General features: G+C 35.6%; 1 protein-coding gene across 3 annotated transcripts in view; it reads right to left on the bottom strand.

Annotated features, from left to right (window-relative positions):
• The window catches only part of LOC150100955 (adenylate cyclase type 2-like), a 176,415-nt gene that overhangs the window by 8,265 nt on the left and 149,266 nt on the right, over positions 1-18,884 (bottom strand). For all 3 annotated transcript variants that reach the window (XM_090401092.1, XM_090401093.1, XM_090401094.1), the window contains 3 exons: positions 17,623-17,736; positions 5,361-5,487; positions 3,250-3,374 (listed from right to left, as the gene is read on the bottom strand). In XM_090401092.1, coding sequence (XP_090257218.1) covers positions 3,250-3,374; positions 5,361-5,487; positions 17,623-17,736 — 366 coding nt within the window. The remainder of the gene's footprint in view (positions 1-3,249; positions 3,375-5,360; positions 5,488-17,622; positions 17,737-18,884) is intronic.

Below are 18,884 nucleotides of genomic sequence, written 5' to 3'. Positions count from 1 at the left end.
CAATGAACATGGCAGTAGCTAGTTTTCACGCCTTCAAATAAGCAAGGCAGTGATATTTCACCGTGCAATGAAAGACATGTACAACCTAAAGGTATAATCCGCATTTTCTCCATCTAGGGAAGATATACATAAAAGGCGGGGAAATACTCGCTTCCGGAAGAGGAGAGTATTAAGAGTTTATATATTATAATAAACTCTCAATACTCTATTTATAATATATATAAACAGCACCCCCGATTTAAAACGTATTGTAAGTAACTCGTTTATTATATTCCACACATGTGGAATTTATCCCGTATTCAATCCGTGACAAGAAATGGAAAGAAACTCATACCATCATATTACCGACCTAATTCTCTCACTTCATTCCTTTCCACAGTGATGGAAAAATTCATCAAGAGTCAAAACCCAAATAAAAGAATACAAATTAGCGCTCATCTGAATGAATTTCAAATCAGAAGAGGGTTTAATCGACACTTTTGTTTTAGTAACGCTGCTTGTGTTTCAGATTTTATGTCGTAAATAGTTTTTTTGTATGTTTACCTTACTTAGCGCATCTTTTGGGGGAATGCTGGTCATTACAAATCCTTGTTTTGTAGATTATCACTAATTTTGTCTTAATGGAATACAACCAATGAGAGATTAGGATACGCACGGATCATTTCATCTTTATAGAGTGTTCAGTCGTACAGTGTGGTAACCTGTATTTTAAATGCATGATTATTGACTTTGGTATACAATAAAAAGGAAGCTGGAAAGTTTTTTAATTGTGTACGGTGTTACATTTTTTTTAGAAAATCTATACTCGAAAGCAGGCAAAGTTAAAGCTGACAGGAAGAATAATAGTAGTAAGACTAATTTCTGATATATTTCAGAACGTGTTCGAACAGGAAAAAAAAACGATAATCCAACTAGCAAAAGAGTTGAAATCTCGAGATAATCACATTTAAAGTTGTTATATAATGTCACGAAACTCTAATGAAGATGGTTTGAGGTTATGTATCACATGTGTGATTTAGGGAGGGGGGGGGGCAATAAATCTCCACCAAAGTGTGATCGGAATCATCTGCGGAAAATATTATATCAAATGTATCAGCATATCTTTCAGTAGGCTAGAAATGGAAAAAAATTAAGATGTGAAGAAGATGAAATCATCTCAAATGTTTCAGCATATCTTTCAGTAGGCTAGAAATGGAAAAAAATTAAGATGTGAAGAAGATGAAATCATCCAGGAGACTTCATAAACACCAGCAAAGGAACTTTGCTTTATTTGCAAATAGAGACTTTAGACTTCTTGCACAGGAAGTCTAAATATGCATTTGAGTTGAGAAAGTAAGAATCCATATTATGTAACATCACATGCGATGTACCAGTGAGTATATGCATTTATATATGTGTGTGATAGGTTGTTGAAGAGGAAATTGAAAGCAAGATTTCGATCGAAAAGGATAAATGTGGTTTCGAGATCTGAAGGCAGAAATAACTTCGCTTAAGTTAAAATACAGACCGCATATTGAAATGAATTTTGGGAGGGCTTTTTATGGGGGGGTGCATTTTGTAAGGAAGCACTTTGAATTTGGCGCAAAATATCAAATTGTTTTTTTATTGCTATTTTTCTAAAGATATATAGATTGAGGGGTGTGAAGCAGTTTATGAAGGCTTTTAATAATGAACAACCAATTTGATCTTGTCGTCCTCGTTCATGTTCATGGAATTAGGTCAAAGTAATATGCTAGTTTTGTGTTTATTTTATAGGCTCATTTGTCCGGTATAAATTCTGAAAGCGTCATGTTGACCTTTCATAAAAAAATTAGAACATATATCTAAAACTTATAGAAATCTTAATGTTTAGATTGATTGTAATCCAAAAGTTGTGCATAAACCCAAGATAATCGAAGAATGAGATCTGTCGATCAGCAACATGACTATGATTTCTTAACTTCGATTCCAGTTTTCTTTATTTTGTTTTGAGATACGCTATCGAAAAGTTCAATTAACTTTCGAGAGGAGGATGTTTGAACTGTCCATTTGATATACTGACTTTGAAATAGTCTATTAGGTTCATGCTGGAAACAAACTTGCATACGATCAGTGGTATTGAATCACAAGTTTAAATAATGACCGTATTAATACTGGCATAAATAAATGAACAAAGACGACTAGAAATTTCTATTCGAAATAACATTTTCATATATATATATATATATACAGGGTGTTCGGGATAAATTTGACATATTTATAATTAATTATATTTTTCCGTAAGTTACATGTATTAACACACACTTCTCTTCATTTAAAAGTTTGGACCCTTCTTCATTCATATACAAGATGTCAGAAAGGATGGATAGCTGGAACCCACCTGAATCATGGAAGAGAATAACTTGTATCATGACGATTCGTGCCCGCCATCAAAATAAGGATATTACGACTGCTGCCCAATGCTCCCTGAATACAGTAAAAACAATCAGGCATGAACTAGAGACTTGCAATGGTGACTACGAGGATGTAGCAAGAAGAAAGATCCCTAGCAGACGATCTGATTGCGTTCGTACAGCAGAATTCCTCGCAAATCTGCAGGAACAGGTGTTGAAGAACCCTGGCATTGGAATTCGGGCTTTGTTCGTGGAGTTGCTAACTGTAGTCAAGCCCTGGATAACAAGGGTAGCCAATGGTAGGCCGTATGTATGGCAGCAGGATTCGGCCCCTTGCCACACCTCTGGGAAAAGTCAAAAATGGTTGTCTGAAAATTTCTACGACTTCACCAGTCCAAATGTTTGGCCTCCAAACTCCCCAGACCTTAACCCCATGGATTATTTTGTATGCGGCGCAGTTGAAAAAGACACCAATCGCACTTCCAGTAATACAAAAGCCCAGTTAATGGATAAAATTAAAACAGTTTTTGCGGCCCTTCCCAGGGAGACTGTAGCATCAGCTTGTTCGAGGTTCCGAAGCAGAATTGAAGCTGTGATCGATGCTAATGGTGGTTATTTTGAGTAAATCTTGTTGATAGTATTGTAATTAACTCTGCCTGTAATGTTTTTTTGTCAATTCATTAAATTTAATAGATACAAAGAAGATTTTCTTTTTCCTTACGAAACTGTCAAATTTATCCCGAACACCCTGTATATATATATATATTAAACTTTCGTTACAAAAAGGTTTTGGAAACAAATCTAAGAATAGCCATATGTAATATAAATGCTAATCAATCTCACCTTCGGTTGTTCGATTTAGTGATGTAACACTCACCTGTACACAATTTGTAACGCCTGTGGAATCCATCCTGCTGGCCAAGTTCACAGTATCGCCCCAGATATCATATTGTGGTTTTGTGGCTCCTACGATACCAGCTATTACCGGTCCGGAACATATGCCTAGAACGAGTCGGTTGAGATGAGCTTTCATACTTTGCTATAGAATAATTACAAACACTGAGAAAGAAATTTACTTGTAAACTTAATAACAAAATAAATTTACTTTGTGAATTCACAAGTTTATCTGAAATAAAAGAACGGTAATCACGATGGTTATCAAATAAGAGACTTACTGGAAATAAAATCACCTTCCGAAATTGAATTATTTTGAAACAGATATAATAGTTAAGAGGGTTAAATTATTCTCAAAAACATTAGCTTATTCAGCTTGTATATTGCTGAGTTCACATATCCAAAGTGAATCTTGAAGCTTAACTCTTCTGAAGAAAGAAACCAGCTCTCTCTCTCTCTACTACGAATAAGAACTTCGCGCGCGCGCGCGCACACACACACACACACACACACACACACACACACACACACACACACACACACACACACACACACACACACACACACACAAAAAAACAGTGGAATTGTGTGGACTGTTGATAGGAAGTCTCTAATAATGTGCATCTGTAAAAAATTATGAACTAGCATTTCATTTTAAATTATGAGAAAAAATTCCACAATTGTACATAACGGACAGCCCATACACATTTCTTTAGTCAGACGTCAAAGTGCTTTCTAGAATACTTGAAAATCGTTTGCATTTCTTATCCTTGAAAACAGTAGAGTTACAGTATTAAACATTGAGATGACTCGAAAAGTATTTTTCAACCAAATAACTCAATTTTCCTAAACTTATTTTTACCATGATAGGACAATTAATCCTGTTTCCATAGCTTGTCTTATCTGTCAGACACGTGTGTTCTCAGTCTGTTTTGTAGGAATACACAATCGAACGTTGAACCATTTCGTAACTCAGTAATTCTGATGACTTCGCTATTGGAATATTGAGGCAAGTGAAATATTCGGAATTAGAGACAGCTATAGAAATTTCTGATTAGAAAAGACTAATTTTTTCTAATCTTTTCTTTTTCTGGTTAGAAAAGTAAATTAAAGAAAAATAAATAAATAAATTAGACAAGAAGTGAGAGCAAACAAAAGTTTGCGGTGAAGTATCCGTACGCGAGTGCTATTTGTATACGGAGGCAGATAACTTTAGATAATTGCCCTAGTATTTTCGTAATGCATAGCACACTTCCTTTTAGAGCGTATACAAGTACAAAAAGAAGGATCGTGACTTTTGCAATTTAATTGCAAATAAAGGGCGAAATCAGTCTGGATAGCGACTCTTCCCAAAATTCATAGCATTGTAAATGTCCGAAAAGAAGTGTGCTATGCATTATGAGATACTGATTGAAATACGAATTACGCTTCAAATTCTGTATTAACAGAAGCACAGTTTGTATTAAAATATAATTTGATTGCAAATGTTTTACAAGTTTTCTAATTAAATATAAAAATTCACCATAGAATGGGAATCATGTTTGAAGGATCATCGGTAGAATAGCAACTGAAACTGGACGAATGATACAAGACTTTTGTATCATTAATATGTGTATCATTAATATATGAATCTCAAGGATCATATGAATGTTCGAATGTCTTCTATTATGCGAGTCTCAATTATGAGGACTTTAAACCAAAGATAAGTTAGCTGGTTTATCCTGACATGGCGTTGTTTTTCTTTCTGCAAAACAAACCGAGAAAGGAGTGACAGGCAGGGATGGGACACGCACGTGGTGCGTGTGTGAGAGAGAGAGAGAGAGGGATATCTCTTACATGGTACTTTTAAAGCCCACTTGAAGCCTTCCAGTAAGTCAGGTAGTTAGTAATAATTATTTTACTTATTGTGTATGGCTTCAAGTGGGCTTACAAAGTACTATGTATTGTCTCTTGAAGAGCAGGGCTCAAGGATCATGTGAATGTCGCACATCTACAGTATTATATATGCAATCGGTTTGCAATTTTCCGTACGTATGTTTCACATAAAAATTTAGTATCAGTAACAGCAAAGAAAGTATAAAAACTTAAACTCACCTATCCTTAGGTGAAAATCTTGAAAGGATTTTTTTTTGTTTCGCCTTTGCAATGTTTCCATCATGGAGAAAGCAAAACTGACTAACAACAAAACGTTTTGTACGGGATCTCCTTGTAGTATTACACTCTAAGAAAAAATACGATTCAATATTTATGCATATAATATCTTGAAAGTTATAGCTATCATGATTTTACTATAGTTCAGTTTTAATTCAGTATTTTTTATAACACCAAATATCGAATCAGACTGCGAGTCATAGAATGCATAAAGATAAGTACATAATGCATGAATTTCGATTCGACAACATCTGACTTCTCTGAAGAGAGAGAGTCTTAAAATAACACGATCGAGAAATTATTCCTGGTTATTACGATTTAGAATTTTTTAATATAATTCGCATCCGCGAAAGGTTTTTATAAACCTATAGTACATTCTTACAATGAGTGGGTTATGGATTATTATTATTATTAATTTTATATATTTTTTGTATTTTTTACTGATTGTTTACATGGTCCCGAAACCCTGCTCTAGAGAGACCAAACATGGAACTTTTCAAGCCACGTGAGGCCTCCAATAAGCGGGACAGTAGTCTCACACCGGGAAATGAAATTCGTCTCCCACCAAAAGACAATCAAAACATCGATGTTTACAGCGGGATTCGAAGCCGTGACTTGTTGGTCGTAGAGCAGATACGCTAACCATCCGGACAACCAGGCCGGCTAATTGAAATGCATTCAAATATCATGTTACACCGAACTTAGCCTACCGAACTATTGTTATAGCATCGATTGGTTTCTTGCAATGGAGTAGAATTTTCACAATATCGAAATGATTTCTATGCTATTACAAATGAATGTATACATTGCACGCATATGAATGTATACACTGCACTTAAACAATTCGCTATTTGTTATCAACGAATTACGTAAATGAAAAGTAAGTGTTTCGTTTGCTACAGTACTTCCGTATATTTCGTAGACATATTTTTTCAAACAGGAACATAAGTAGAAATAATTATATTAAAAACAACAAATGACTTACGGAAATCATTTATTAGTAAAATTTTATTGACATAATCAGATATACAAAAAATGAAACAGAATAACTTAGAAAGCAATTCAAGAATTCACCATGAAAGTTTTAGTAAGGTGACAAACGGTCTTTTACTTCCTGATGCAAAGGAAGAAAGGAAAAGAAACAAACTAGGAAAGATTAGGTTTTAGAAGTACTCTTTCCCATAAGGGAGATAAACACAGAATCATGACCTGTTCAAATTAGGATAATGTTTTATTTATAAAGAAAACTTCTCAGTTTTCTTTATAAAGTCATTTCAGAAGTAATCTACTCTTATGCAGCTGTTCTTCGAAATGACCTTGGTTTAGTGGAGTAGCATGTTCCTCAAGGCATGATTCTTCAGGTTCCTTGAAACTCGGTGTGCGTTTTAAGTACATCAAGTACAACGCTATCTCCTTGCGATGAGCAGAGACTTATTTTCCAGATTATCCAAAATATGATAGGCCACAAGAAGAAGTAATCTGGTAGACGTATCACCAGTGCTTGAAAACAAAACTTCAATGTCCACTCTGACTATACAGCAGCAGGCGACAACTGTCTAAAGACTAGCATCAAATCCAAATCAGACTCTGAAAGGGCGCATGTTGCAGAAAACGTATCTGGTAGTAATCTGGTAGACGTATCACCAGTGCTTGAAAACAAAACTTCAATGTCCACTCTGACTATACAGCAGCAGGCGACAACTGTCTAAAGACTAGCATCAAATCCAAATCAGACTCTGAAAGGGCGCATGTTGCAGAAAACTTATCTCCTGCTCAAAATGGCAGTCGAACCTTTGATCCCTCACCTAAGCCAATCGACGTAACTTCTGCCCATTCTCGTTTTCACTTCTCTCACATCCGGATACTACTGTGGTGATAGCATCCAGAGACAAGGCTGATCTCCTTGTCTCTGGATGCTATCACATCCAGAGACAAGGAGATCAGCCTTCTTTTCTTGGTAAAGTGGGAAGTTCTTTGCCTTCCTCTGGAAGGCAAAGAACTTCCCACTTTACCAAGAACAGCTTACTGCATGCCTCGTGTAATCTTTCGACATAAAAGACATGAGAAGAATCCTGAACCGTTTAAAGAACAAGTCTTTCGGTCCTAACGGTATCCTCCAGCTGTGTTTAAAACGTCTGCTTCTGACCTAACACTCATCTTATATCACCATTGTAATCTCATATAGTTCCATGCTATAGGATATCCACTCATCCCAATGACTGGATGTAAATAACAGCCAGAGAACTATTATCCGATCCCACTCATCTCGTTTCAATCAGAAGTAACAGAGGAAGTTATTATCAGTCAACTATGCCACTTAGGAGCCCACCAGTAAATCGGTGACCACTAATATGGATTTCACCCACTCGATACATAGAGGATCTCCTTTCTAACATCATCCATCTACTGATACACATGGTTGTGAATCCCGTGTGGATCGTCCTAGACATTTTGGAGTTTAACTAGGTCTGGCATACAGGCTTGCTTACAACAATATCATCTTATCGCCTGCTGTCCCGTCTTTGCTAGTGGATTTTCAATTTTCCTCTCTTGTCATTCACCAGGTGTGGATAGCTTCCTTTCTTTGCATTTCCTCACCACTGCTTGGGTATTTTGAGACTCTCACTTTCGTCCACGCTCGTTCACTTATTCATAAATGACCTATTGTCTCTGCTCTCAAATCTTATCTGTAGTTGTGTCAATTACAGTAATTTCCATTCCTCTTTTTTATTTGACATACCTTGGAATCCTTATATATACGAAACTACAAAATCTTCCATAATCATTGCCTTAAGCAGGGATTTTTTGGTATATTTCAGTAGAATTCGGATAATCTTTTCAACTTTTATACTACTTAAACGCAATCCTGTCCTATCTCAGGCAGAAAAAATCTCGCTTTATCCCCTGTACCTCTAATCATATACAGATCTCCACGCGAGATCAGATATCTCTTCTTGAAATAGCTTATACCGTCTAACTTGTGATAGTAAGCAGATCATCCAGCCTCCACTGCATCCATAAAACTAAGTATCCTATTCCACTTAAGAGACTATTTCTCACCTGTACAATGTAACTCCTAACACTGTATAAATCCGAAGTCTACTACCACCATCATCATCATGTATTCGTGTATGAATAGGAAATTCTATACAGAAATACCACCATACTTTAGAATATTGTTCTCACATATGGGTTGATGCCCAAAAACCTTTCTAACAATGCTTGATTCTACCCAGATGAAGGTAATCTGGTTAATTGGTGTTTCCTCCCCCTGTCTCTCTCAGACTCAGCCCTGCTCACTTACCTTTTCTGATATACTGTACCTCTTCTACAGATATTTTCAAACAGATCAAACCAACTTCTTCCCATCTTATTTTATTCCATCTAATTCTGCTTTGAAATGGAACAGTCTTACCTGAGGCAATTTTCCTAAGGACACAATCTCCTTCCAGATGTTAAAACAATCAACAGGTTCTTTTTTTTTTGTTATTTTCCACTTGCTGACACATGGCATTGATGTGCTGTAGCTTTTTGCAACCTCTTGTGCGTGAGGTTGATATATAATATCACTTTGAATTAATTGCTGCTGTCATTACTGAAAATGACAGTCCAGTATTATTTCATGTCCTTTAAATGACAGATGATTTAATTTCACATATAAACAATGTGTCATTACTATTCTGAGATAGTATATCCTCCAAAGCATCTCTGAATAGGTTGTGGAGAGAGTAGAGTTGAGAGTCTGTCTACAGCCATGTCCACACATTGCAGCGGACAACCCTTTTGTAAAGATGGCTGATGTACCTCAAATTGCATCCAGGGCCGCCCCTAGGAATTTTGCCGCCCCGTGCAGTAGCATATTTTTGCCGCTCCTTCTCCCTTATTTTTCGTCTAGTCGCCCCGTACAGTAGCATATTTTGCCGCCCCTTCTTCCTTATTTTTCGTATAGTTTATGCCAACTTTTCCGTCCAAAAAACTTTCCGCCCCGTACAAATGCACGTCTTGCACCGTGTAGAGCCGGCCCTGATTGCATCAATCAGGACTTTTAGGAACTTGTTTAGTAGTTCTTCGACGTTCTCTGCAAAATTTCACAACTTTTGCAATTACTGTACATGTATTGTCTTTATTTCTGTAAAATGAATCTCATTAAACATGGCTATATTAAAGTAAACGTTTCAGTTCTATATATTTGAAATTAATCATGAGATTTCGATATAAAATAACAATAAATTCTCTGTTTGCCATATTTAATCAGTGAATTCAACCAGTGAATTTAATACTTTTGCAGATCGTTAGCAAAGAAATTTTGTTTCGCATTCATCTTATAGTTTAAATGTACATTAAACTAAATAAAAAAAAAAACGTAGCAGAGTTAATATTAAACCAGATAAGGAAGCCTAGTAAATCAAGTTTCTGAAAATAGCAGAAACTAACTAGACTGTAGGTTACGACAAAGGTCATAGACCTGTCTACTCTAAAACAAGGAAAGATGACAAAATCTATAATCCTGGTAGTCACATGATATACGTAATCCAAGTTCTTTCCTCACATTTTCCCTGTTTCGCTCAGATAACATTTTCTTTCGTTCTTTTAACAGACGATAAACTTTGAAGAACAGTTTTGACTCCCTCAACACTCGATCATATGGGTTATTGGAAAAGATACTGATACTTTGTTTAATATCATTTTCTCTCAGAGGGTGGTGCGTGATTGGAATGGATTGCCTTTGGATGTTGTGAGTGCAAGCAGTGTGAATGAATTTAAGAATAAGTATGATAGCTTGTGTGTGTAGTATGTGGCCTTCCTATGAGTTTCTGACTTCCTGGAAGTCTCTCTTAATAATAATAATAATATCATGTTTGCATCAAAATGTAGGTGCATGTATCGCTTTTCTCCAGTTCCAAAGTCATTGTTTATTTTAATTAAAAAATCGACGTTTTAATAAAAAAAAATCACTATAAAGGCAGAATACTTTTAACAACTTGTATAAGGGAAGAAGTTCATTGCCTGTTTTTTCTAGTTCTGTTACTGAAAGTATTCCTTTCGTTTATGAACTCTGTAAGATAAGTACGAACAGTTAACTAATTTTTCCTGGACTGCGATTATTAAAACATCATAACTTAGTAATTTGCACATGAAGTAATTGTTTTAATTTTGCATTTTCGAATCGTTTTATTTTGAGGTATTGCGTGTACAAAGTCGATCACACGTTCGCATATTTACGAGTGAGGGATGAAAAGTTCTGATAAACACCTATTAAGCAACTGATATAACCACAAGAAAGAACATATCTTAAAACCGTTTAACCCCACCCTCATGTTTAATCATATTGTAATTTTTTTTTCTTTTAGGATATATAAGAAGACATGCCAGAGATTTTGAAGAAATTCGAAGACACTGAGGTGCGGGCCATCATCAAGTTTTTCGTGCTACAAGAAAAGTTCGCAACCGAGATTCTCCAAACTTTGTGTGAGACTTTAGGAGACTGTGTCCCAGCATATCCAACAGTTGCTAGATGGTTGGCCAAGTTTAAAACTGGGCATCCTGAGACAGCAGATTTCCCCAGTCAAGAAGATCTTCCACAGCGATCACACTTGAAAACATCGATACAGTGCATTTCACATCTCATGATCCCTTGATGATAGATGACTACCAGCCAAAATATTGCAAAGACTCTGGGGATATCCAGGGAACGAGTTGGGATCATTATCCACCAACATCTGGTCATGCAGAGCTCTCAGCGAAGTGGTTTCCTCAAATGTTTGAATACCAACCAAAAGACAGAACGTGTGCTGTTATCTCAAAGGATTTTTGCCATTTTGAGAAATCATGTGCATATTTTTGGCTGGCTCTTATTGTTACTGTTGATGAAGCATGGCTTTATCACTATGACCCAGAGACCAAACAACAGTCAGTAGAGTGGAGACACAAAGGTTTTTCACGGCCCAAGAAGTTCCGAACCCAAAAGTCAGCAGGGAAGGTTCTTACCATTGTCTTTTGGGATATATATGGATGGTGTAATCATTTCCAAGTACCTCAAGAAAGGTGAAGCTGTTACGGCAGCAGTTTATTCAACAGCCCTAAAGGAATTGGAGATACTGAAGAAAAAACGTCGCGGCAAACTGAGCAGAAGCGTGTTGCTTTTGCAAGACAACGCAACTGCTCACGAAACTCAACAGACAGTACACAACTTGGGCTTTCAATATCTGCCTCACCCACCCCTTTCTCCAGACCTAGCCCCATTGACTATTTTCTATTCTCGAATTTAAAGAAATACTCGAACAAAATTTACCACTGGTAATGAAGTCATATGTTCAGCTGTGGACTGATTTGTGCAACAAGGGAAAGACTTTTTTTCTCAGAGAATTGAAAATAATGCAACAGTTGTAACAAGTGTATAACACTTCATGGTGAATATGTAGAATCTGTAAGTTACATGGTTCCACCTGAATTCCTACATAGTGATTATAACAACTTTTCAGCATACCCTCGTAGGCATCGATCTTCGAACTCACAAATATCAACTGCAGATTTTGAACGTTATTATAAGAAAAAAATTGCTAATGTGTTTTAAAATATAATATTGACTTAACCTTATACATATTTCTAGTATTGTTTCCGCATATCAACAATTTTTAATAGGAACTAATTGGTGACCTATATACGTGGGCTGTTCAATAAGTAATAAGACTAATTTTACTGTGGCGAAACCACTCATCACAATATTAATTTCTGTGGAATAAAGAAATGTTGCTGTCTGTATTAACAAAAGAGGTTGATAGATGGCGTATACGGGCTGATGTGCCAGAGTGTCACGTGACTAAACGCAAGTGCTCATCGGCATGCCTACGAAGTGCGACCAGTCTTCGAAATGGAAGCGTCCTTGGAACAGCGTTATGCGATTAAATTTTGTGTGCGTTTGCAAAAATCGGCATCGGACACTTTTAACATGATATGCGAAGCTTTCCACGATGAAGCAATGTCGAGGGCAAGTGTTTTTCGCTGGCATAAAACTTTTAAGGAAGGAAGGCAAAATGTGGAAGACCTTCAACGTCCATCACAGAGACGATCAGCACAGCAGCGATTATCATCAAGCACGGTTGCTGAAGAATGGCTTCTTATTGCACCACGATAATGCAAGGCCACATATTGCTGGTTGTGTAGTGGACGTTTTGCAGAAGAACAACACAGATATCCTACCACACCCTCCATACAGTCCTGATCTCGCACCGTGCGATTTCTGGCTGTTTCCTCAGCTCAAGAAACCACTAAGAGGCCGCCATTTCGAAAGCACAAAGCATGTGTAAAAGCTGCGGAGGCGGTTTTGAAAGAACTCTCAAAAAACGGACTCTCACATGTGTTTAAGAAGTGGACGCAACGTTGGGACAAATGCGTCGAGTCTCACGGTAGTTACTTCGAAAAATACCATGTAAATTATGACGATTAAAGGTAATCTGTTTTCTGTATAAATATAGTCTTATTACTTATTGAACAGCCTACGTACTTGTGCATTTTTTTACGAAACGGAAAAGTATACAGCATTAATGATTACTTTTTTTTTAAAATGGATGCTTCTTTGCTCCGTATAAAACTAATATTGCGACAGAGAGAGAGAGACAAGAACTACTCCTTACTACAATTAGTAAGCACAAAAAGTGCTTACTAATTGTAATTAGTAAGCACTTTTTGACATTTAGTGCTTGACATTTAGTGCTTACTAAATGTCAAGATTGTGGTGGTTTAGATTAGATCAGTGTTTATGAGCGGATGATTATGATTCATTTCGAGCTTCTTTTTTTTGTTGTTTTTGTTTTGAGGGATGAGTGTCGTGGTAGTTTTTTTTTTTTTTTTCATGGATCTTCAATAGTTTTCCTGGCCATCACAGAACAAGAAAGAGAGAGTATAACAAACAATTCAATGCAAAGAATAATCCGCATATTTTCTAGTTATTAAGGAAATGCGATTCGCGAGTGAACATATCAGATCACTCTGCAGTTTAGAGGTAAATTTTTCTATGACCAGTATTAAAACAGCACTCTCAATTACTCGAAGAAATCTGAAGCTTCGCAGTTTATAGCCTATATAAATGTTTAAGCAGCATAAGATACCATGCAGATTAAAAAAAAAAAAAAAGCTCTGTTGCCTTAAACTCGACTCATCCCTCTGTTAGATTAAGAAACGGCGCGATATGTCCCAGATATAGTTTATATTACCCATTACATGAGAGAATCTGATTTCATATTCAACGTCTGAATGTGTACGAATATTCGATCTGTGTTGCAGGTGACTACGCGAGCTTTGCTATTTCACTCAAGTTATTTGAACACCAGATATAAAACCAGACTCAGAAAGAAAGTCTTCTCTGTTTTATTTTTGCTAAACCAGTATTCTTTTATCAGTGTCGGGTTGCTCTCTTTACACCTTTTCAATACAGCGTCTTTTAACTGCCGAAAACGATCTTGAACTCATAACACAGAACATTAAATTTGTTCACCCAAACGTGACTTATGACCATACCTAATTCTCCCAGATTTATAGGTGGCTGTTGGATGGATTCATTCTTCTAAAGTAAAATAATAAAAAAAATCTGAGAATTTAAACATCTCGACTATAAACAAGAAATCGGGTCTTGACCGAACTGGAATTCTTCCCTCCTTCACTTGCTATATAATGAACGGTGTGGGAGACTAGGGGGGGGATAATAGGGAAAATGCCATAATAGGAATAGATTTCAGACATTTCTAATTTCTCTCAGCTCCGTAAAACCGTGCAGACAAAAAAATATACGCGCGTTTACACGCATGCACTCAAATCTTTAGAAAGAATAAACCAATTAGACAATGACAATTTCAGCAGAGTGATTTTCTATTTAAAAAAAAAGAAAGAATGAAAAAGATCGATATAAAGGATCAACATGAATAATACACACATTGTAATAAATAATTAATGATTAAATAACAATTTTAATTACTTAATATAATTAATTACAACTATGAGAAATTTTGACGCATGAAGTTTCCAAAGGAAACTTTTCTTCAAACATCATTCTAAAAGTTTGATGCAGACCTTTCATTTGACAAGTAATGTGAAAGATAATATATCTAGATACGAAAGAGGCAAAATATTTTACTGTTCTTTAATGCGATTCTCTTGTTGGTCATTAATTCCTATATAATTTAAACGTTAGTAAAACTCTCATCTGATTATTGTGGGGTGGTACTATGTATTGTATTTGCACTAGTTTTCCAACTATAAAATGGAACAACTGTGAATGTTTAGCTATTTTTATACTTCTTCTCAATTAGGGGAGCACAGTTTTTAAGGAAGAAAGTTAATCTTGTCTGCTAATCTAAGAGAAATTAGAAATGTCTGAAATATATCCCTATTCTATAGTTTTCCCTATTATTCCTCCCCCTTCCACACTGTTCATTACATAGCATGTGATTGAGAGAAGAATTCCAGTGTAACCAGGATTCGATTTTTTGCTTATAGTAGTGTTATAAATGCTCAGTTTTTTTTTTTAATTAGAGATTTCTTTTATTAGGAATCAGTTTGGACAGGAAAGTTAATCTTGTTTTAACTTTAATTTCTTTTCTTGTTTCTGAGTCTCAGTAGAGATCCTCATTTCGACATTGTGTTCCTGAGAAATTTAAATTATCGCTTCTTACCTCATGTGAACAATGCGACTACCTATAACATACTCATTCATTTATTCATTTGACATGCTTTCTGGCAAACATTGATTGGGATTACTAGTTTTAAACATTCTAGATTCTCTGACTGCAAGGTCTAGACAAAAATGTAGAATAGTGGTCAAAAGCTGAACTGCTTTCTGTCATTAAAAATTGCTACCTCCCAGTGAGATGTACAGACAAGGGAACTGTAGAAGTGGTAAGTATAAGTGGACCGTTTCATCTCGACAGATTTTGGATTACACTTCCTACAGTAAATCTCGCAAGAAAGAGACTAAGGTAACCATTCCAATTGTCTCATATGTCCCTATTTCACACATATGCCGGGCAGGATTCATGTCAGGAAATCATACTGGCTAGACACAGGAAACTAGATATCATGCTTTCAGCATCATTCAAATCTATTTTGCTTCGAATAGTAATTGTGCTCACATTTTGGAAGTCTCCATCATCTGAGGGATGGATTAATGACACCACAGTAATACCAACATTCTGTGGCATGTTGCAAATACTCTAGAGAAACCCGAGTGTTTCATAGACTTTTTTTTCACATATAAAATAAAATCATATCATCAACTGTGGGGGGGGGGGGGCTCGACAAATTGTACAAAACCCTAATCGCCACGCATTATTTTAAGAGAAATTATTTGAAGCCTTTAGCTGTTTAGGAAATTATTTTATTATTAAATAAAAATATTCTATTTTTACAGTGTGCAGCTGCTTGCCTGCTAGCAAAATTTACACGCCACCGGCTAGTGGACAAAAGTATTTGTCGAGCCCTATATATATCCATACAACATAAGAGCCTGCTGCACATCAGCTAATTAACTATTATGGTATTGCCTAAATTTCTACACTTATTATAAAAATATCATCATTATTATAGAAACTTTAAAGTTCTCTCTGATTAGATTTCTATATTTGGTTATGTTGACTTAGTTTATTATTATGAGGAGACAAGCTGTTAAGGATTTTTGGGACCAAATAGGTATAACGTTTATGTATTATTTCTCTTTTTTGTGCTTTTTTATTATATATTTTATGCCAACTTTTCCGAAGGAGTATTCTTATCTAGCTATCAGATTAGTATTCTGTAGTTATATAATTCCATAATTGATGATATATTTAATAGTGTTTATGCAGTTCATTGTAGTCCTATATTTATTAATAGTCGGAATGCGTATTCATTTATTTTGTACAGAATTAGAGCTGTTAATGTGATGTGATAAGTTCTGTCCCTGCTCAAAATACCGTACTATATAGCAGTTTTTTTAATCTACGCGAAATATGGCGTTCTTAGCATTGTCACAGTTAAGAATGTTTTAAAAAGAAAACTAGACAGCATAAATCTTATCGTGGTGCATACTTCACTAATATGTGGTTTCCAGTTTTTAATACTACATGAGATAGTCATCACGTTTTTTTGTATCTAAGTAGTTGAAGGTTAAGTCAATTTTATAATTCCAGTTATATAAGAATATATGGACGTAAAAATGAAAACTAACTCAACTGAAAGTGAATTAACCTTAGCCGGTCTCATGCTGGACGGGAGAAAAACCTTTTCTCCCAGAAACTCGGATTTTTCCAGAATAAACGCAATCTACGACATAAAATATTGGGTTTATGCATCTCAGTTTTAAAAGTATAAATTTTAAAGTTGGACATAAAAAGCTAAACTATTTTTGGCAAACTCAAAATTTTTACTTTAATTCATTAGTAAGCTTATTACCGTGGAAACCATTGTTTTCTGATCTGTATTTACCATATTTTGCATTTTATTTTATTTACATAATCTGTAGTGAAGATCAGCGCAGTGTTTTTCAAAGGTGTTTATTTTACTTGATAATTTCGGAGCATAGTAATCGTTGTTGTAGATAATGCAGTACTAGTTCAAGCACAGAATTCCAGGCAACACGCTAATTTAGCCGACAGTAGCTTCTATGGCTTCTGTAGTTTGTTTATGCTTTATGTGATCTAGACATGAAATAGGTCTTAGACCACTCAAGAGCATATGATATTTTATTAAAAATTGGAGGCTGTAATTCTTATAAGGCCTGTAGTTTTATAAGTAAAATATCATGGGATACTGTGCAAAAATCATGGAAGTGTAAAAAGCTTTCTGTAGATCTATAAATATTGCTGGAGTTAGTTTAAGTTGATCTTGCGATGAATAAATTATTAAGTTTGTGAAATTCAGCAGTGCCCTCAATACTTAGTTTTTTGTTTCAATAAACCCGATTCTTGAAGATTTTTAAAAATGAAAATATAGATTCACCATCATAATTTGTTCTACCATAGTAACAGTTTTTTGCCTTTTTGTTATCTACAGTACAACAAAGTTCAACTACGCAATGACATTGTTAACATCAGTTACTTTCCAACAGATAAAAAAGATTGCGGCAAAGAGCTATCGCGCTTCCCTTTTTGCAGATTTCCTCTTTTCAACATATTTATTCCTATGAGAGTTCAGTGCGGATTATTATTCTAACTGAAATATTTTAATGCATTCTTACCTCGCTTGATGACCTGCTGGAGTTCCTGCCTGGCTGAAGACCTGCAGCTGCCATATAAGTACTACCTATCGTTTTGATCTTCTCCACCTTGAGGAATCGGGCTTCATAAAGCATCTGTACAGCAAAGATAGCAGTATGTAATACGTACTTTAAGCAGAGCATAAAACATTTCTAAACTATTTTTAATGGAGTTATATACAAAATCATGGAGTCCCAGCATAAAGTGTGGATAGATGACCACTCTCTTATCTGTAAAGTATTTTAAAATATTGTCATCAACAGTTGGAAAGGTTAGAGTTCGAATTATGCCACCGTTATGGAATTATGAGACATCAGTCCCCAAAGTCTTCGGTGCTTGCTGCAGAATTTTTAAGAGTGTTGTTTAGTTAACTATGTTTGCAGAAAACTTTGCGCACGCATTGCCGAAGTGAAAATGCATGAATAGCTGGTCTGCTTTGTGTATGCATTTTTCTTATGTAACTGGTATGATCACTGCCCTAGGTTACATAAATGTATTTCTTTTCATCATTTTACGCAATTTGTCACATTCTACTGCATTTATGCTTTATTCTGCTTCTTATTTCACCTTAAATTTGTAATCTTACTTGCTTTATACTTTGCATCTCACTTGTCTTACTTTATTTCTTAGTTCAGTTATTACTTGTGCGTATGTATATTCATGTTTAATTCAGTATTCAGTTTTAACATGGATGATCTCTCTCTCTCTCATTATTATTCCTGATTACTGCAGGGATATTTTATGCCACATAACCTACACGGTGAACCTATGGCACACGTGCCAGAGGTGGCAAGTCCGAGAATTTTGCTGGCACGTCAACGATTTACAGATGATATCCTTTTATATGCTTATAAATTATTCAACCTTTTTTTAAATTGTTACAATACGTACAAAGTTAAATTTTGTTTTACACTAGAGAGCAGCTATGAGACGTGCATATGATTGGTGCGGTATTAACAAAAGATCGCGCTACCAAACGACAAAGGCATCCGACAATTGTTGAGTTTAAATGCTAATTCTCTTCAACCGAATTCCATAACTCCTGAAATTCCATAACAACATTCACTATATATTTCTTAGTTTTGACACATTCACCACGGGGTATCGTTTATCGTTCCGATTGAACTTCTCATTACTGACGGGCTCAACTCACACAAAGCTTCAACCCTTGGTTGAATTTTATTGCTGCTTGTTTGCGTTTGAGCTGGCAGGCGAACTCACACACGCATTATATGGCATATTT

This window comes from Typopeltis vanoorti, chromosome 12, assembly GCF_054136105.1.
Source record: "Typopeltis vanoorti isolate ZY-2024b chromosome 12, IOZ_Tvanoo_1.0, whole genome shotgun sequence".
NCBI lineage: Eukaryota > Metazoa > Arthropoda > Arachnida > Uropygi > Thelyphonidae > Typopeltis > Typopeltis vanoorti.
This window is presented reverse-complemented; position numbering and strand designations above follow the sequence as displayed.